Source organism: Zalophus californianus, chromosome 12 (assembly GCF_009762305.2).
Source record: "Zalophus californianus isolate mZalCal1 chromosome 12, mZalCal1.pri.v2, whole genome shotgun sequence".
Taxonomy (NCBI): domain Eukaryota; kingdom Metazoa; phylum Chordata; class Mammalia; order Carnivora; family Otariidae; genus Zalophus; species Zalophus californianus.
The window spans coordinates 106,685,697-106,701,033 of record NC_045606.1 but is presented as its reverse complement, the minus strand read 5'-3'; the positions used below and the strand labels follow the sequence as shown (position 1 = coordinate 106,701,033).

The 15,337-nt window shown below is 45.5% G+C and overlaps 2 protein-coding genes across 4 annotated transcripts in view; one reads left to right on the top strand and one right to left on the bottom strand.

Annotated features, from left to right (window-relative positions):
* Positions 1–1,124: 1,124 nt before the first annotated feature.
* LOC113911539 lies at positions 1,125–6,692 on the bottom strand. 2 transcript variants are annotated; one of them, XR_003516513.1, is made up of 2 exons: positions 1,977–2,118; positions 1,125–1,602 (listed from the first exon to the last, which is right to left on the bottom strand). XR_003516513.1 is itself a non-coding variant. In XM_027574256.2 (2 exons), the coding sequence occupies exons 1-2, from the start codon at positions 3,652–3,654 to the stop codon at positions 1,467–1,469; spliced, it is 654 nt and encodes a 217-aa protein (XP_027430057.2). In that variant the 5' UTR covers positions 3,655–6,692; the 3' UTR covers positions 1,125–1,466. The 2 variants fall into 2 exon arrangements, 1 of the variants encoding a protein (XP_027430057.2); XM_027574256.2 differs by lacking the exon at positions 1,977–2,118 and adding an exon at positions 3,137–6,692.
* Positions 2,629–15,337, top strand: part of ESYT2 (extended synaptotagmin 2) — an 83,458-nt gene continuing 70,749 nt past the window's right edge. The window contains exon 1 of one of the 2 annotated variants that reach the window (XM_027574253.2): positions 2,629–3,023. In XM_027574253.2, coding sequence (XP_027430054.1) covers positions 2,712–3,023 — 312 coding nt within the window. In that variant the 5' untranslated portion in view covers positions 2,629–2,711. The remainder of the gene's footprint in view (positions 3,024–15,337) is intronic. The other variant, XM_027574254.2, reaches the window with a different exon arrangement.

Genomic DNA, 15,337 nt, shown 5'->3' with positions numbered 1-15,337 from the left:
AAACCTGTGTAGAGCTGATAGGGAAGGGGCTGCAACAGGAAGGGGTAGAAGAGCTGGACCGGATAGTGATAAGGCCCAGGCTTAGGCGAGAGGAGGCGTGAAGCAAAGCAGAAAACATTCAACTGAAACAGATGGCAGCTCTTTTCTCTGAAACTTTATAGTTTTTTACTAGATCACCCACAATGATGTTCTTTCCTCTGAAAGCAGTGCCTTTCATTGAATAACTGTCGGCACAGAAGGTAAGGAAGGAGGTAACATGAAGAGCTTGCAGGAGACTGAGGGGTTTAAAAAAACCCTAGCAAAAACCTAAGAGCCAAGCTGGGCCTGTTATTAGGCTCTGTACAGCGTGAGATGTGTTCTGCCTTGCTGGTATGATTAAGTGCAGGGAAGTGGCCAGAGGTTCTAGGGGTCACGAAGGCAGCTGAGACTGGGAGGCTGATTGGTGTGCAACATGGACACTTCTCTTCAGTGTACTTTACAGCGCTAGGCTGCTCAGGTCAAACACTCTACTGCAGATGTGCAAGATTTTTTACGTGGCTGGTGTCCATTCAGATCTTTATAGAACGTGATTCTACGGCTCTTTAGAGGAAAAACCACAGAACAGAAAGGCTCATGCCCCTTCCTGTGTTAACAAGGTAATTGTCTTGAGTTTGTTACTTAGTCTTAAGACTTGCCATTAGAACATTTAGCCGTTGCGGAGGAAAAGGTTTGAGACTTGCCATTTAATATATTTACAACTTAATGTAATATGGTGAAGAGCAAGAAAAGAGGGGGCGCCTGGGTGGCTCAGTGGTTAAGCATCTGCCTTCTGCTCGGGTCATGATCCCAGGATCCTGGGATCGAGCCCCGCATCAGGCTCCTTGCTCAGCGGGAAGCCTGCTTCTCCTCCCCCCCCCCCCCCCGGTTGTGTTCCCTCTCTGTCTCTGTCAAATAAAATCTTTAAAAAAAAAAAAAGAGCAAGAAAAGGAAAACCTCTTCCCTTGCTTGAGGTTTAGTGTCCTTGCCCAAAGTTGAGCGTTCTAGACCCTAGAGCGATGTTTCTGATATGAGATATATTTCTATATCTCCATGGCCACACACACATATATGCATAAATAATCACGTACAGACCTGAACACAAGGGAGGAAGGGAGGTATTGTTTATTCATTCAGGGGCTAGCCTGGAGATATGACAGTAAACAACACGGTTGTTGCCCTCACGGAACTTAAAGCCTAGTTGAACCGTTAATGAGACGTTGGCAATGCCATCAATGCATGCCAATGCTTCCCCCACCCAAAAAGCTCCCGCTGGAATCCAGTCTTTGCTCATCTGTTTTGCTAACAGCGCCGTGATGGCAGCTGGGTCTGCAGCTGGCAGTCTTCTTCACCTCACCGGCTTTTACTCTGCACAGCAGTCTGCGGAGTGTCACCGTTTTGTCCCGAAGACGCCAGGCCTTGTCCCTGCAGCTGTCACCGTCACTAAGTTGTTACTCCAGGATCCCTGCGACACGGCAGGGAAGCACTCGGTGACACGAAGTGCACACGCCAAGCGAGAGCTTAAGAACAGAGCGCGCGAAGTCCCCGGCCTTCCCGAAGACGATCGAGGCGTCCGGGAACGAAGCCCTGCAGAGTAAGAAGGGGAAACCAGCTGTACTGTGACACACTGGATTCAAGTGTCCTTGGAAGCTCAACTGGGACTTGCCCCGACTGAGTTTACGGGAAAACGAGGTAGTCACGGGGCGTGACGTCCTCCCAGAAGTCGCTCGCAAGCAGGGAGGCGGCCGGCACGAACAGCTTCCAAAGCAGCTGGCGCAGGGGCGCGGTCCCCGTTCCGCACGCGGGAAGCCGGCCGGCCGCGCTGTTTCCGCGCCCGGGGACCGCGGAGCGACTCCAGGCAGAAAGCGTCCTGCGCTGCGGCCTGACCGGCACCCCCAGGACTGCGACTCGTTCGCGAGCACTCAGGAGTGCGTCCGGTTTCTTAACATCTTGGAGCTTACCAAACGGGAATTGCCTAAAAGTGGGCAACTGGAACACCCACGCGGCAACGGGCACTTCCCGTCCCACACGGGCCTCCCGGGAGGCACGCCCCCGCCCCCGCCAGGCCGCGGCCGCGCGGGAGCCGGAGCCGGAGCCGGAGCCGGAGCCCGCCGCGCGCGGTGACGTCACCCGCCCCCGCGGAAGCGTAGGGAAGTCAGGCCCGCTCACGCCGCGAAGGTACGCGCTCTAGACGCAGGGCCGCGCCCCGCCCCGCCTTCCCCACGTGACGACGCGCCGCGCCGCCTTAGCGGCGCCGCGCACGCGCTCTTCCATGTCGGCCCCACCCACGCCCGCCCCCGACGGCGCCGCCCGCCCCGGCGATGAGGTAGCGGTCCGGCCCCGCCCGCCCACCCGCCCACCCGCCCACCGTGACTACGTGGCTCGGGTCCAGGGCCGCGCCGGGCCGCCTGAGTGGCGCCCCACCCCGCGCGGTGACGTTCACGCCGATCCCGCGCTTACTCCCGCCTCCAGTGGTGTTCGCACGATGGCGTCACCCATCAGCCCCCGCCCACCCCCCCGTCGCGAACCAGGCCCGGGGCCGCGCCCGGCCTCCGCCCCGCCCACCCTGCGTGCTGACGCCGCACGGCGCCCGCGACCAAGCGCGGGCGGGCCCTAGCGCCGGCGCGGTCCCCTCAGAGGGGCGCTGGTGCGCGGGCTGGGCGCTCGCGGCCGGGTGGGGACGCGAACGCTGCGCGATGAGCGGCGCGGAGGACCGTGGCCCCGGGGCCGGCGCTGCCCCCGCCGAGCCCCCGGGCGCGGTGCTGAGCGTGGATGTAGCGGGGCTGCTGGCGCAGCTGGCGCGCAGCTTCGCGCTGCTGCTGCCGGTGTACGCCCTCGGCTACCTGGGCCTGAGCTTCAGCTGGGTGCTGCTGGCGCTCGGGCTGCTCGTGTGGTGCCGGAGGAGCCGCGGCCTCAAGGCGACCCGCCTGTGTCGCGCACTGGCGCTGCTGGAGGACGAGGAGCGCGCCGTGCGCCTGGGGGTGCGCGCCTGCGACCTGCCGGCCTGGGTGAGTGCGGGTCCCCGCCCCCACCCCGCCCGGGCCCGCGGTCCGCCCCGCCGTCAGTTTCCGCGGGCCCCGTGCGGGGCGTCCTGCGCGCCGCCGGGCTCCCCGCCCCTCACCTGTCAGGTGTCCCCCTGTCCCGGCGCGCAGACTCCCCCACGCCCGCCCCGGGGACGGCGCCTTCCCTGCCCCCGCCGCAGGCCCGCGCGGAACCGCACAGCTGGGAGGCGCGCCGCGGCTTCGGCCCCGCAGCCCGGGCCGGGGCTTTTCCTCTGGGCGCGCTGGCCGTGACTCGCGCCTCTGGAATGTGCCCTGGGAGGCGGCGGCGGGCTCTGCTCGCAGCGCCAGAGCCGCCCGGTGCCGCCGCCCCTGCCCGGGCCTGGAGACCGTCGGCGCTCGCTCGGCTTCCCGGGGAAGGGGGCGGGCGGGCTTTCCGTCTGACAGCGGTGGGGGGAGAAGTTAGAGCTGCGTCCTCCGCAGACGCGGTCATGCCTGCGCTGCGTGTGGAACTGAGCAAGGAGGCTCCCCCGGAAGGCCCGATGGCAACGTCCGTATGGGGTGAACGCGAGTCCGGTGTGGATTCGGGAGGAGAGGGTCGGAACTTCTTTAGAAGAGTTGCACGGACAGCAGGAGTCATGATATCGATGATGTTGTTTTTACCCCGGGCAGTTGTCTGCACCGCTTACTTCTGCAGCGAGGAAATGAATGCAGTTGGTTTCCTCCTCTTTTCCTGCTCAGTCCCTAACTCTTTCTTAACCAGGAGTTGCTGTCACAGCTTCAGATTACAGGAAATGTGCTCATTTTTAGACAAATGATGTTCCCGTTAGGCTTGCTGTAAACGTGGTGTGAAAATGGCCAGCCAGCGAGCTTCCCCAGGGTCATCTCCTCTTAGAGGAGGAAAGGGCTTGGAGAGCGACCGCAGGTTCCAGTCGTAAGACGCTTGTGAAGTCAGGCGTGGGGTGTAGGACACAGGAGGCAAACAAACGGGTTGGGACGCGGGGGTACCCAAGGCCGACAGGAACCTAATGGTACCACCTAGTAATGGCAAATACCCGTGTTACTTTCGTAATGAAACCAGTGAATCGCTCCGTCTAGAAGTGTGCGTACAACAGTAGAAGCCGACTTGTAGAGGAAGAGTTAGGGTTTCTGTGTATTACTAGTACTTGGACTTTTATTCTACAGACTGGCTTTGGGAGTTCTGAACTTTGGGGTGGTATCTTGCTGTGAATAAGGTAGATTTGTACATGTTTTCACGATGTGTCATTGACAGCTATGATTCATCGCAGGGTGGAAGCATAGGAAAACATGAACCAATGTGGTACTCACTTCCTAACCCCGCTTGTGGATATGTTCCTGAGACTTATTAATAACAATTTATGCTGCGTATGGAAAACGAGATAATATTACTACGTTGAGAAAAAATATATATCGTTTTGAATTAAGGCTACTACGACATGAAAAATGGTTCTCACTTAACCATGTGATAGTTCTATAAGAACTTGGTCCTGTAGCTTTTATATAAACCATATTATTATCCATTCTTCACTCTTTTCTCCCCATAAACAGGGAAAAGGCCTGACAGGTTTGGGTTGCTGGATTAAGGACTGGCCTTTCGTCGTACCAATGTCTCTCTACCCTGTGTTAATTGGGCCCTGTAAAATTAGACCGTGGGTGAAGGAATATTCTTGATGAGTTTTTATAGAAATGAACAAGGACAATTTTCCACTGCTATTTTTATTTATTTGAAATATTAGAAGTTGGTATGGTGAAGTCTGCCCCTTTCCTGTCTTTGCGACTGCCAATAAATGCTGATTCTATGGCTGCAAGTTAAGTAGAGACCCAAATCTGTCATATACAGCACTTCATAACTGTTTTGACAGTTGGTCTTTTATTACTCTCATACTTTGATGATTAAGATTTGAAGCAGTCAGCTTCCTTATGAGGCTGTTCTGTATTCGTATGTACAAGCTTTTCTTCAGGGAGAGTGTTCTTCCCATAGTTCTTCTGGGAAGTCCAGAAGATTTTATCTCTAGCCAAAACTGAGTATGTATAAGTGGAGAACCAAATGAACAAGAGAGAAGAATACACTTCGGTCTCATGTGAAGGAAGGGCAAATATTTGTTTTTAATTCTTAGCGTTAATCATTGAGTTACACTTTAAAACTTGGTGTAGACTTGTAACAAAGTAGTTCGTGTAGCTAAATCAGGAACCACGGTTTAGTTATTTTAAACTGTGGTTGCAACTTTAGCGCTTAGATCCTAGAGGGATTATGTGCTTTGAGATGTTCAGAGACCTCCTCAGGGATGTGAAGGGGATGTGGATGCTGCTTTGGTTTTTTATATACCAGCGCTGCTGCTGCTGCTGCTGCTGTAATTCAAAGAGGAAGAGGACTGTAAACGTTGCATTGCTGAGTTACACAGTCTAAATGCTTCGTCATAAAGCATCATGTCTTTTAGTTTAAGTGGATTTAGAGTTAGGATATATGCATTCATCAACTTGTATACTCTGGTTTTAATAATACTTCTGTTTTAGATTAACGTTCGTCTCACTTCACATTTCAAGACAGGAGAGTATAGAGCTAGGACTGAACTATAAGTAAACATATGAATTAGAAATATATTAAAATAATGTTATAGTAAATATAATTTATATAATATAGCGTTTGATCCTGCGAAGAACCAATTATGAAAAACTGACTAGTAATGCAGTGTTCTTGTTAGGCCTAGTGAATCTTACATCTTTTCTGTAGGTTTTCATGATCTCTACATTGGTCACAACATTTAACTTAGAATAATATCACAGACATTGTGAATATGCTAAAAACCATTGAATTGTACATTTTAAATGAGCAAACTGTATGGTATGCGCATTAAATCTCAATGGTGCTATTTAAAAGTATTATGGACATTGAATTTCTTTTAAAAATAAATGAAAAGGGTAGTTACAATACATAGGAAACCTAACATATGTCCTTGCTTATGGAATTCCAGCTAAAACTGTTAAAACTTTTAATTTTATTAAGCTTTTTAATTCTAGTATAGTTAATACACAGTGTTATATTATTCAGTGTACAACATAGTATAATACTGCTACAACTTTTAAAAATTATTGTTCCAGCTTAAATTTTAAGGTATTTACGTTTTAGGGAATATTTAATGAAAAGTGTGGGCTTATGAATGAAAACTAGCAAGGTAAATATTTTTACCTTAATCCTAATGTTACTGTAAACATTGATAACATAATGGCTAGCCGGATTCTAATAAATGAGAGAGAAATCACGCTTCAAAGATACAAACAGCTTACATGTGTATTTTTCTGTGAGTTATTAGAAACTCTTTCCTTTGATTCAAGGTATTGACACATATTTATGTATGTTTAAGAAAGTTAGGGTATACATTGGTTTGTTTTATATTAGATTCATTTTATCATAGCATGATTTTTGAATGTATTGTTGTGGTCTTTTTTTATGTTTTTTCTAATCTTAAATTCAGTTAACATATGGTATATCATTAGTTTCAGATTCTTAGGGTCTTTTGCATTTTATTATGTTTTGTTAAGTCATCTGTTTTGGTTTCCATGACACAGTGCTGCCTCGGATGAAATTTCTTTCTCAGAATTTAAAGATCTGAGGAGCTACTATATGCAGAAGTAGAAGAGGTCATCCTGCCTTCATGTGTGTGCCATCTTTCAGGTAGATATAAGGCAGGATGTGATGCCCCAGTGCCATGGTGGTCAGAACAGAGGATGGGAGGTGGTGAGTGGAGAGGGGTTGCATATAGACACGTTGATGGACTTTAAGAATAGAAGGACATGGCATTATACTCTATGGGGACAGTAGGGTAAACATGCAGGAGCAGGAAGTCAGGCATATCCCGTGGTGGGACCATCATAGCGCACCTGGACTGTCTCCATCAGAGGGGAGCTGTATGGAAGGTGATGAATTGAGTCTCAGGGGTGAGGAGTAGATGTACTCCATCCAGCTAGGGCCCGAGTTCTCAGGGCAGCTCTCCCAATTCACAGGGATCCTGTACTGAGCATAAATATAAATACTACTCTTAAGACTCACAGTGTTTTGGCATGGGAGGAAGGGGAGAGAGTGATGGATTCAGAATTAAACTTCTGAAATCAGAAAGTGGAAGCGCCTGTGCAGTGGAGTAGAGTTCTTCCTTCAGCTGCCAAAAAAACAAGCCAAGATTATTGCTGGATTGTTGCTTTGTACCGTGGAGGTAGCTGGAAGTACCCGCCCACCTTCCCTCAAATAGACCATTCTCTTTCACTCTTAATAATCTTTTTGTGCTTAAATACTGAGTCACCTTGTGTTCTTTTGGAGTTGGGTGGGGCACGGTTCTTACATAAATAGTATCAGTGGTTTCTTTTGTGTGGAGCCATTTTTCCATTAAACATTTTATTTGAGAGTTTTCTTGCGATCTTTCTCTGTGTCACTGACTTTTCTTCATGTATTTTTCTTAACTGTCATGAAAGTCCCTACTTTTTTTTTTTTAAGGAAATCATTTATTTTTTGAATTTTTCCTAGAGTAGATCACATTTTAAGAAAGTAGCTCGACTTACATGTAGAGATTAGAAATGAGCCTTTATGGATTCATCTATTTACTCAACCCACATTTATTAGCATTTGCTATGTTTCACGTCTCCTGCTAGGTGCTAGAGATGAAGGTGTATAAGATAAGGCCTTAAAAACTTAAGAATTTACCAGCTGAGGGGCGCCTGGGTGGCTCAGTCATTAAGCGTCTGCCTTTGGCTCAGGTCATGATCCCAGGGTCCTGGGATTGAGCCCAACTCTTGGGCTCCCTGCTCAGCGGGAAGCCTGCTTCTCCCTCTCCCACTCCCCCTGTGGTGTTGCGTCTCTTGCTGTCTCTCTTTCTGTCAAAAAAAAAAAAAATCATACTTCCAAACCACCCATAATAGTAGTTGGTGAAAAATTACAACAACTTTGAATGGAATTGTTACTGTGAATTTTTTTATTTGTGATGAACAATACTAAAGATCATTTGTTCAGGAAAATGTGGTTTAGAATTTAAGTTTTCTTGATGCTTAACTATGTATGGAGAAAGGAAAGGCAGACCTTTCTTAGGTCTTTCTGTTGGTGAAGTGGTATGTATATTCATTTTCTTAAAAATTACGCCATTTAGAGCATTTTGTACATTTGCTAAGGTAACATCTACAGTCTTTAAATCCATGAATTTTAAAACAAAGATTTTATTGATGAGGATTAAAACTTTATTCTAGACTTTGTTGATCTAGGTATGCATAGATGCCCAGTTCTGTGCTCTGCTGTCTTTGCCTGCTTTGTGAAAGGCAGTTTTAGGATTACTCATGGTGAACATCTCCGCGACCCACAGTTCAGCACCTGTCGGATTACAGCAAGGTATGCAGATGAGGAAAGTATCAGTGCAAAATAGCACATCTTGAGTGCACCCATGTGTCGGGAGTGCTCTCCTGGTGCCTACATACAGGAGTTGGTGACAGCCGCACCAGCAGCAGATGTGAAAACACTAACCTGACAGTTCACACTATCCTTTCCTTTTTATTATTTGCAAAATTGTCATTGAAGTTGAATTTGAAGTTCTTTTGTTTACTCACTGAAGTTCCTCTTACCTATTTTTAATGAACACACAGTTGTGTTTTTATTTTCCCAAAAACACATAATCTTTTTAGTATGAGAAGAATGCAACCTTGTTGTAGGACATTTCAAGCTTTGGAGAAGAGTAATGAGGAGAAAGTCACCTGCATCCTGCTAACTAAAAAATGATGACCATTATTAACTTTTTGATGATTTTCGGAATCTTTAATGCGTATGGATATACGTGTATGTGTGTGTATGTGTGTGTGTGTGTTGTATCCTCCTTCATTGATGCATTACATTGTGGACATATGTCATTATTCAGAAATCTGACTTTGGTTATTGCAATATTACCTATTTTATGGGGCTGCTGTGTTTTATTTAAATAATGTCTGATAGATTTCAAAAACAAGATTGTTAGATATTATGTGGTGAGAAAGATAAAAGTAGAGTTTGAGATATATTTAATATTCTGCTCTTTTCAAGTTATGAAAGATTATTTGTTTGAGCTATATATCCGATCTGTTCCAGGATACATGAACTGTTTTTGAACTCATGAGAGTAGCATGATAATTTTATAGACAAAAATCTCACTTTGGAGGGCAGTGTTTCTTTTTGTATGGTGTTGATGTTCAAATGCACAGTTGATTCATCCAGATCCCCTCTTACGTAAATAACCTTGAGAAGGAAAGCATTCCCCGCATGAGGAGTCACAACTTGAAGTAGCTTTCCTTCCTCTGCTGTGTTGGGACATTGAAATTTGTTAACAGGAGGAATGTTTTAAACTGAAGTTGTGGCTTCATGTAGCACAGTGTCCTAGTGGTTACTTGGAGATTGCTGAGCAGACTCGCTGGATCATCATTGACTTTGTGTTACTAGCCATGTGACCATTTACTGTCATCTGGCAGCCCTAGTTCTCTGAGTGGTGTGTGCCGCGAGCAGATGAGTGGGCTACCCTCCTGGTACCAGTCTCACCGTGATGGCATTGCTGCTTAGGTGCACACTGGAGAAGCAGGCTCTGGACCTGGTACCGGACCTGGTAGCCTGAGTTCCTGTTCAGGTCCAATCCCTTCCTAACTCTGCACTTGGGCAGGTCAGTTACACCCTTTAGACCCTCATTCTCATCATTAGGTAAGCATTGAAATGAACCATGAAATGAACATGGTGTGGTTATGAGGCTGGAATGAGGAGAGGCCAAGGGACATGCTGGGCCTGGGAGGGCAGTGGCAGCCAGTGGTGCCCTTGAGTTAGTGATCTTGGCGGCTCATGCTCCCTTTCAGTTGCCCTGGTGCTGCGCCAGTTTCCTGCTGCCTGAGTCATTTCTCTTACCCCCACCTCTCCTCCCCCACGTCAATAAAGGAGGGAAGAGGAGACCTGGAGTTTCTCTGTTTCTGTTTCACTGTGGTTTGTTTGTTTTGTTACTAAGTTTATCTACCTTAATGCTTTGTTATTGTTCACATTCGAAAGTACTACTTACGATTTCTCTCTTTTCTCTGTATATCCCTAAAATGATAGCCAGGAACCTATGTTATTAACTCCCACCCTTGCTGCTGCTTCCTTAAATGCTACCCTGAGGACATGGTTAATTTTCCCTGTTCTGCTTGAAGCAGCTGGCCTGATGGCCTAGATAACCATAGTTACGTTCCGACAGTATCATGTTGTAAATTTTTTTCATTCTAACGCTCATTCCTCTTGTGAATAAATAAGTGTTGGTCAGTGACTAAAGTGGGGATTTGAAAATCCACTCCTATTTCTGGGTCAGCTGTAACTGTTTAACTTTACCTGTATTATCTGTGGAGTCGTTTCCTTCTGTTTGCATCAAGGGGTGATATGTTTTAGGTTTCCCCCAAAATAAGGTAGAACGGTACAAGAGAAATCCAGTGATGTGGGAAGAGAACATTGTTCAACTTGCTTCATGCTGTAAATACTGCACTGGGGTACAAGTTACGTACTGGTTTCAGTTACAGTGCTCACATTTTGAGATACCAGCATCAAATTGCTACAATTATTGATCTGAGCAATACTCTTATTTTCTATTTTCTTACTAAACTTTGCTTACATATTTGTTAAAGCATTTAGTTAAATCTGCTTTGTCCTGTATTTGTGTGTAGGATTGGAAGTTTGAAACAAGGACTTTCAATATCCATTTTAACGTCTAGCAGAACGCATTTATATACAGTTTACTAGGTAAACCTAGTGAATTTTTGGAACAGTGAACTACCAATTGCTTGTTTTATTAGGATTTCCTACACCCAGTTTGTGCATTGTTATGTAATGCCCATGTTGCCATTATTGTACGTATTTGAGGTGAATTGTCTACTGGGTTTGTTAATTTATTTCATGCCATAAATATTTAAATGCCTAGCAAGTGAATACATAAGATCTGTTAATACTTTCTAAGTTAATGTCTGAGTACTGGGTTTCTAAAAGCAAAAGCCCAAATGTAATTCAAACCATAAATGACAATATAATTCCTAGTTACTTTTTCACATGCATAAAGATCTTGAAATCTACCTAGTACCTAATACAAAGTGTTGATTTTATGTGGTAGCTTGAGTCAGCTTGTGGTTTTACATTGATGGAAATAAAAGAGTGAATGTTGCTATGCTTATGAAGTAGTTTAAAGGAATTAACCTGTAGATTGTAATTTCATAGTGAATGGAGCTAGAGGGGAAAGGTTACAGCCCGTCTTTGCTTGCTGCCTGCCCTGGGACCACTGTAACAAAATACTGCAAGCTTGGTGGTTTAAAACAACACAGATTTATTTTTCACAAGTCTGGAAGCCAAATGTCTAAAATCAGTTCCTGTGGGTTGAAACCAAGGGGTCAGCAGGTCTGTGCTCCCTCCGGAGGCCTTTCCCAGCTTTTAGAGCTGCATTTCTGAGCTCCTGGCCCCCTCGCTGTCTTCAAAGCCAGTAGCTGTTTCCATCATCACGTTCCTTTCTGTTTTCTATTTCAAATCTCCATAGGCTCCCTCTCAGAGGGATGCTGTGATTGCATTATGGTCCACCTGGATTATCCAGGGTAATCTTCCAAACTCAAGATTCCTAATTGGTCACGTCTGAAAGTCCTTTTTTGCTATATAAGGCAACATTCACAGGTTCTAGGGATTAGGACATAAATATCTTTTGGGGAGCCATTACTGAGCTGCTCTATGTCTTGAGATACTCTGAGCCTTTGGAAGAAGGGCGGCCTACAGGTGGCAGTGTTTTTGCATTGTAGATAAGTACATGGAGATAAGCACATGAAGCAGGGCCTTGCACTGTGTAAATGTAGGAGTTTGGGCTTGATCTAATAGACATTTAGGGAAGCATCAAAACATTTAAAAGAGTGGTGTGTCCCAGCACGTACTGGGTGATATATGAAAGTGTTGAATTACTGTATTGTACTCCTGAAATTAATATAACACTGCAGGTTAACTGATTGGAATTAAAATAAAAACTTTTAAAAATAGTAAAAATAAATAAAAATAAAAAGGCCATATATAACAAGATAAATTTTGGAGTAATAGACAGACCGAGGAGACAAAGACTGGCCAGTCTGAGCATAAGGAAGGAAGGAATGCCTCAATCTCATGGAATCACATTGGGAAGGAAGGAAGAAAAGAGAGGAGATGGAAAAGTGAAAGATGACTCCGGGTTACTTGCCGGGGCTCCTGGGAGAGGAAATGATGATGCCATATACCAAATAGGATACATAGCAGCAGTTTGGAGGCCTAGGGATAAGGGTGGGAGTTAAGCCTAGGGGAGTTCCAAGAGGTATTATCCAGACAGCAGCCAGTGACACACATCAGTATGTGTTCGCTCCACAGGTGATGGGTGGCTGAAATCATGCTTGAAGTGGGAGATAGAGAAAGGGTATGCAGGTAGAATAACAAGAGCTGGTGGCCTTCCGCAGACCCTTTGTGTTTCTGGAGGAAATCAGGGGATGGGAAAATAAGGAAAATGGTTAATGCATTTAGTGCGTACTGTGTGCTTACTTACTCTCTACATAGAACTCATTTAATCCCCAGACGTGTTACCCTCTTTTTACAGATGAGGAACCTGACAGCATGCTCACTCTTGAGAGGTTCTGTGACTTGCCTTTAGTCCCAGAATCGGAAGTGACAGGGGCTGAGAAGTCTGCTGTCTGTTGTGCCATTGTTTCTCTGTTCTCCACCTTCTCTTGATGGTAGTGAAGAAGGAACTGAGGATTAGACATTGTCTTATCTAGTCATTTTGATAATTTCCACTTTTCAGAGGAGGAGGCTGAGGCCCTAGGGGTTCAGCAGTTACCACAGGCACACAAGCACCAGAGGCGATGCTGGGGTGAAGTCAGGCATCCCTCCGTGCCCCGAGGGCCGGGCTGGCCATGGCAGCTGCAGGGCTGGAGACGGTACTGCTGCCGTCTAACAATCTAACAAACTAGCCCGCCTCGGTAGCCAAACAGGTCTTCAGTTTACACAGCCTCCGCCTTCTCAGTTCGTATGTTGGGGGTGACAACTGCACAGTGGCATGGATTTCAGGTGTTTTTGATCTATGTGAGTATTTGGTACAAGCAATAGAAATGTTCTTTCTTGGTCTTTGTTTCCTCCTTACATTTCCAAGTTTTTGTATGGGATCATTTTCCTCCTGCCTAAAGAACTCACGTTAATGTTTCTTTTAGTGCAAGTCAGCCAGCAATGAATTTTGTTTGTGTTTGTTTACAGAAAAAAATGAGCAAATAATACAGAATTCTTGTATTCCAACCTACATACAATTTCTTATATTATTAACATATTGCATTAGTGTGGCATATTTGTTACAGTTATTGAAAAGTGTTGATTCATTTAGCTGAAGTCCACAGGAGTCTCATTTTTTTTTGTTTTTTGTTTATTTATTTTTTTAAGATTTTATTGGAGAGAGAGAGCAAGCAAGAGAGAGAGCACAAGCATGGGGAGGGGTGGAGGGGGAGAGAGAAGCAGACTCGCCACCAAGCAGGGAGCCCTATGCGGGACTCGATCCCAGGACCCTGGGATCATGACCTGAGCCGAAGGCAGACGCTTAACTGACTGAGTCACCCAGGCGCTCCTTTATTTTTTAAAAAAGATTTATTTATTTTGAGAGAGAGCGTGTGCACGTGAGTGGGAAGGAGAAGAGAGAGGGACAAGCAGACTCCCCACTGAGTGCAGAGCCAGATTCCAGGCTCAATCCCAGGACCCTGAGATCACAACCCCAGCCGAAACCAAGGGTCGGATGCTCAACCTACTGAGCCACCAAAGCACCCCAAGAGTCTCTCCTTATTTTGTAGAATAGTATCACTGCCCTAAAAATCCCCCTATTCTCTCCCTCTCTCAAACCCCTGGGTGGTTACTGATCTTTTTACTGTCCATAGTTTTACCTTCAGAATGTCAGGTACTTGGAATTATGTAGTATGTGGCCTTTTCAGATTGGTTTCTTTAATTGTAGCAATATGCATCTAAGGTTCCTCATTTTTCCTGGCTTGATAGATCATACCTTTCTTTGATTTTTACTGCAATAAAATTCAAATAACAAAATTAACTTTTAAAAAATATACAATTCATCGTCATTTAGTTCCTTCACAGTGTTGTGCAACTATCACCTCTCTCTAGTTCCAAAACATTTTCATCACCCCAGAAGAAACCCTGTGCCTATTAGCAGTCCCTCCCCACTTCACCCTCCCCCTGCCCATGTAGTCACTAATCAGCTTTCTGTGTCTGATTTTCCTGAATATTTCATATAAATGGAATCATATAATATGTGACCTTTTGTGTCTGGCTTATTTCACTTTGCATAATATTTTCAAGATTTTACCCTGCAGTATACATCATTTCTTTTTATGGTGAATAATATTCCGTTATATGGATATACCACAATCTGTTTATCCATTTGTTTATCATTCCATCTATTGATGAACATTTTGGTTGTTTCTTTTGACTGTTGTGAGTAGGGCTGTGAACATTTGTGTACAAATTTTTATTTGAATACCTGTCTTCAATTTGGGCGGGTTATATACCTAGAAGTGGAACTGCTGGGTTTAACTTTTTGAGGAACTGCCGAACTGTTCTCCACAATAGTGGGACTCTTTTACATTCTCACCAGCAATGTGAAAAAGTTCCAAATCCTCTTCATGCCTGCCAACATTTATAATGTTTTTAATCTTTATTCAACTTTTAACCATCACCAGTGGGCACTAACAAAGCCTTTTTTTTTCTTTTTGTCATCTCTGTGTGCAACGTGGGTCTCAACCTCAAGACCCCAAGATCGAGAATTACTTGCTCTACTGACTAGCCAGCCAGATGCCCTGAACACTTGTTATTTTTTGTCTTTTTGATTATAGCCATCCTGGTGGATGTGAAGTGGTATCTAATTGTGGGTTTATTTGCACTTACATAATAAATAATATTACCTTCACATGATTATGTGCATTTCTTCCCAGCTCCGCATTTAGTGAGCTTTGTTTTTTGTTTTTTTGGTTTTTTTTGTAGCTTTAAATTGGCTGTGGTGGGAATATTTATATCCCAGGCTTGGCAATCTCAAAACTGGTTGTAAATTTGTACCAGCATATCACTGCTCTGAATTATGTTCCTCTCCTCCAGAGAGGGTTCACCCTGTCCTCTCTGGCAGAGTGAGAACAGATCACCTTAATCTAGTTAGGTTCTGAGTTAGCCCTAGAACAAGTTGCAGGGAAAAGCTCTATCTAGTCTGGTCTCACCCACTTTCAGGTATAGCCCTCCAAATGTAACTGAAGACATGCAGCAT

What these genes read in the sequence shown, in the direction of transcription:
- LOC113911539 (XM_027574256.2), bottom strand. Translation starts at nt 3,654, where the DNA reads ATGACTCCTGCTGTCCGTGCAACTCTTCTAAAGAAGTTCCGACCCTCT. An exon ending in GACAGGGGGACACCTGACAG is followed by an intron (nt 1,603 to 3,136) that starts GTGAGGGGCGGG and finishes CTTACTCTGCAG; the next exon opens with GGCTTCGTTCCCGGACGCCT.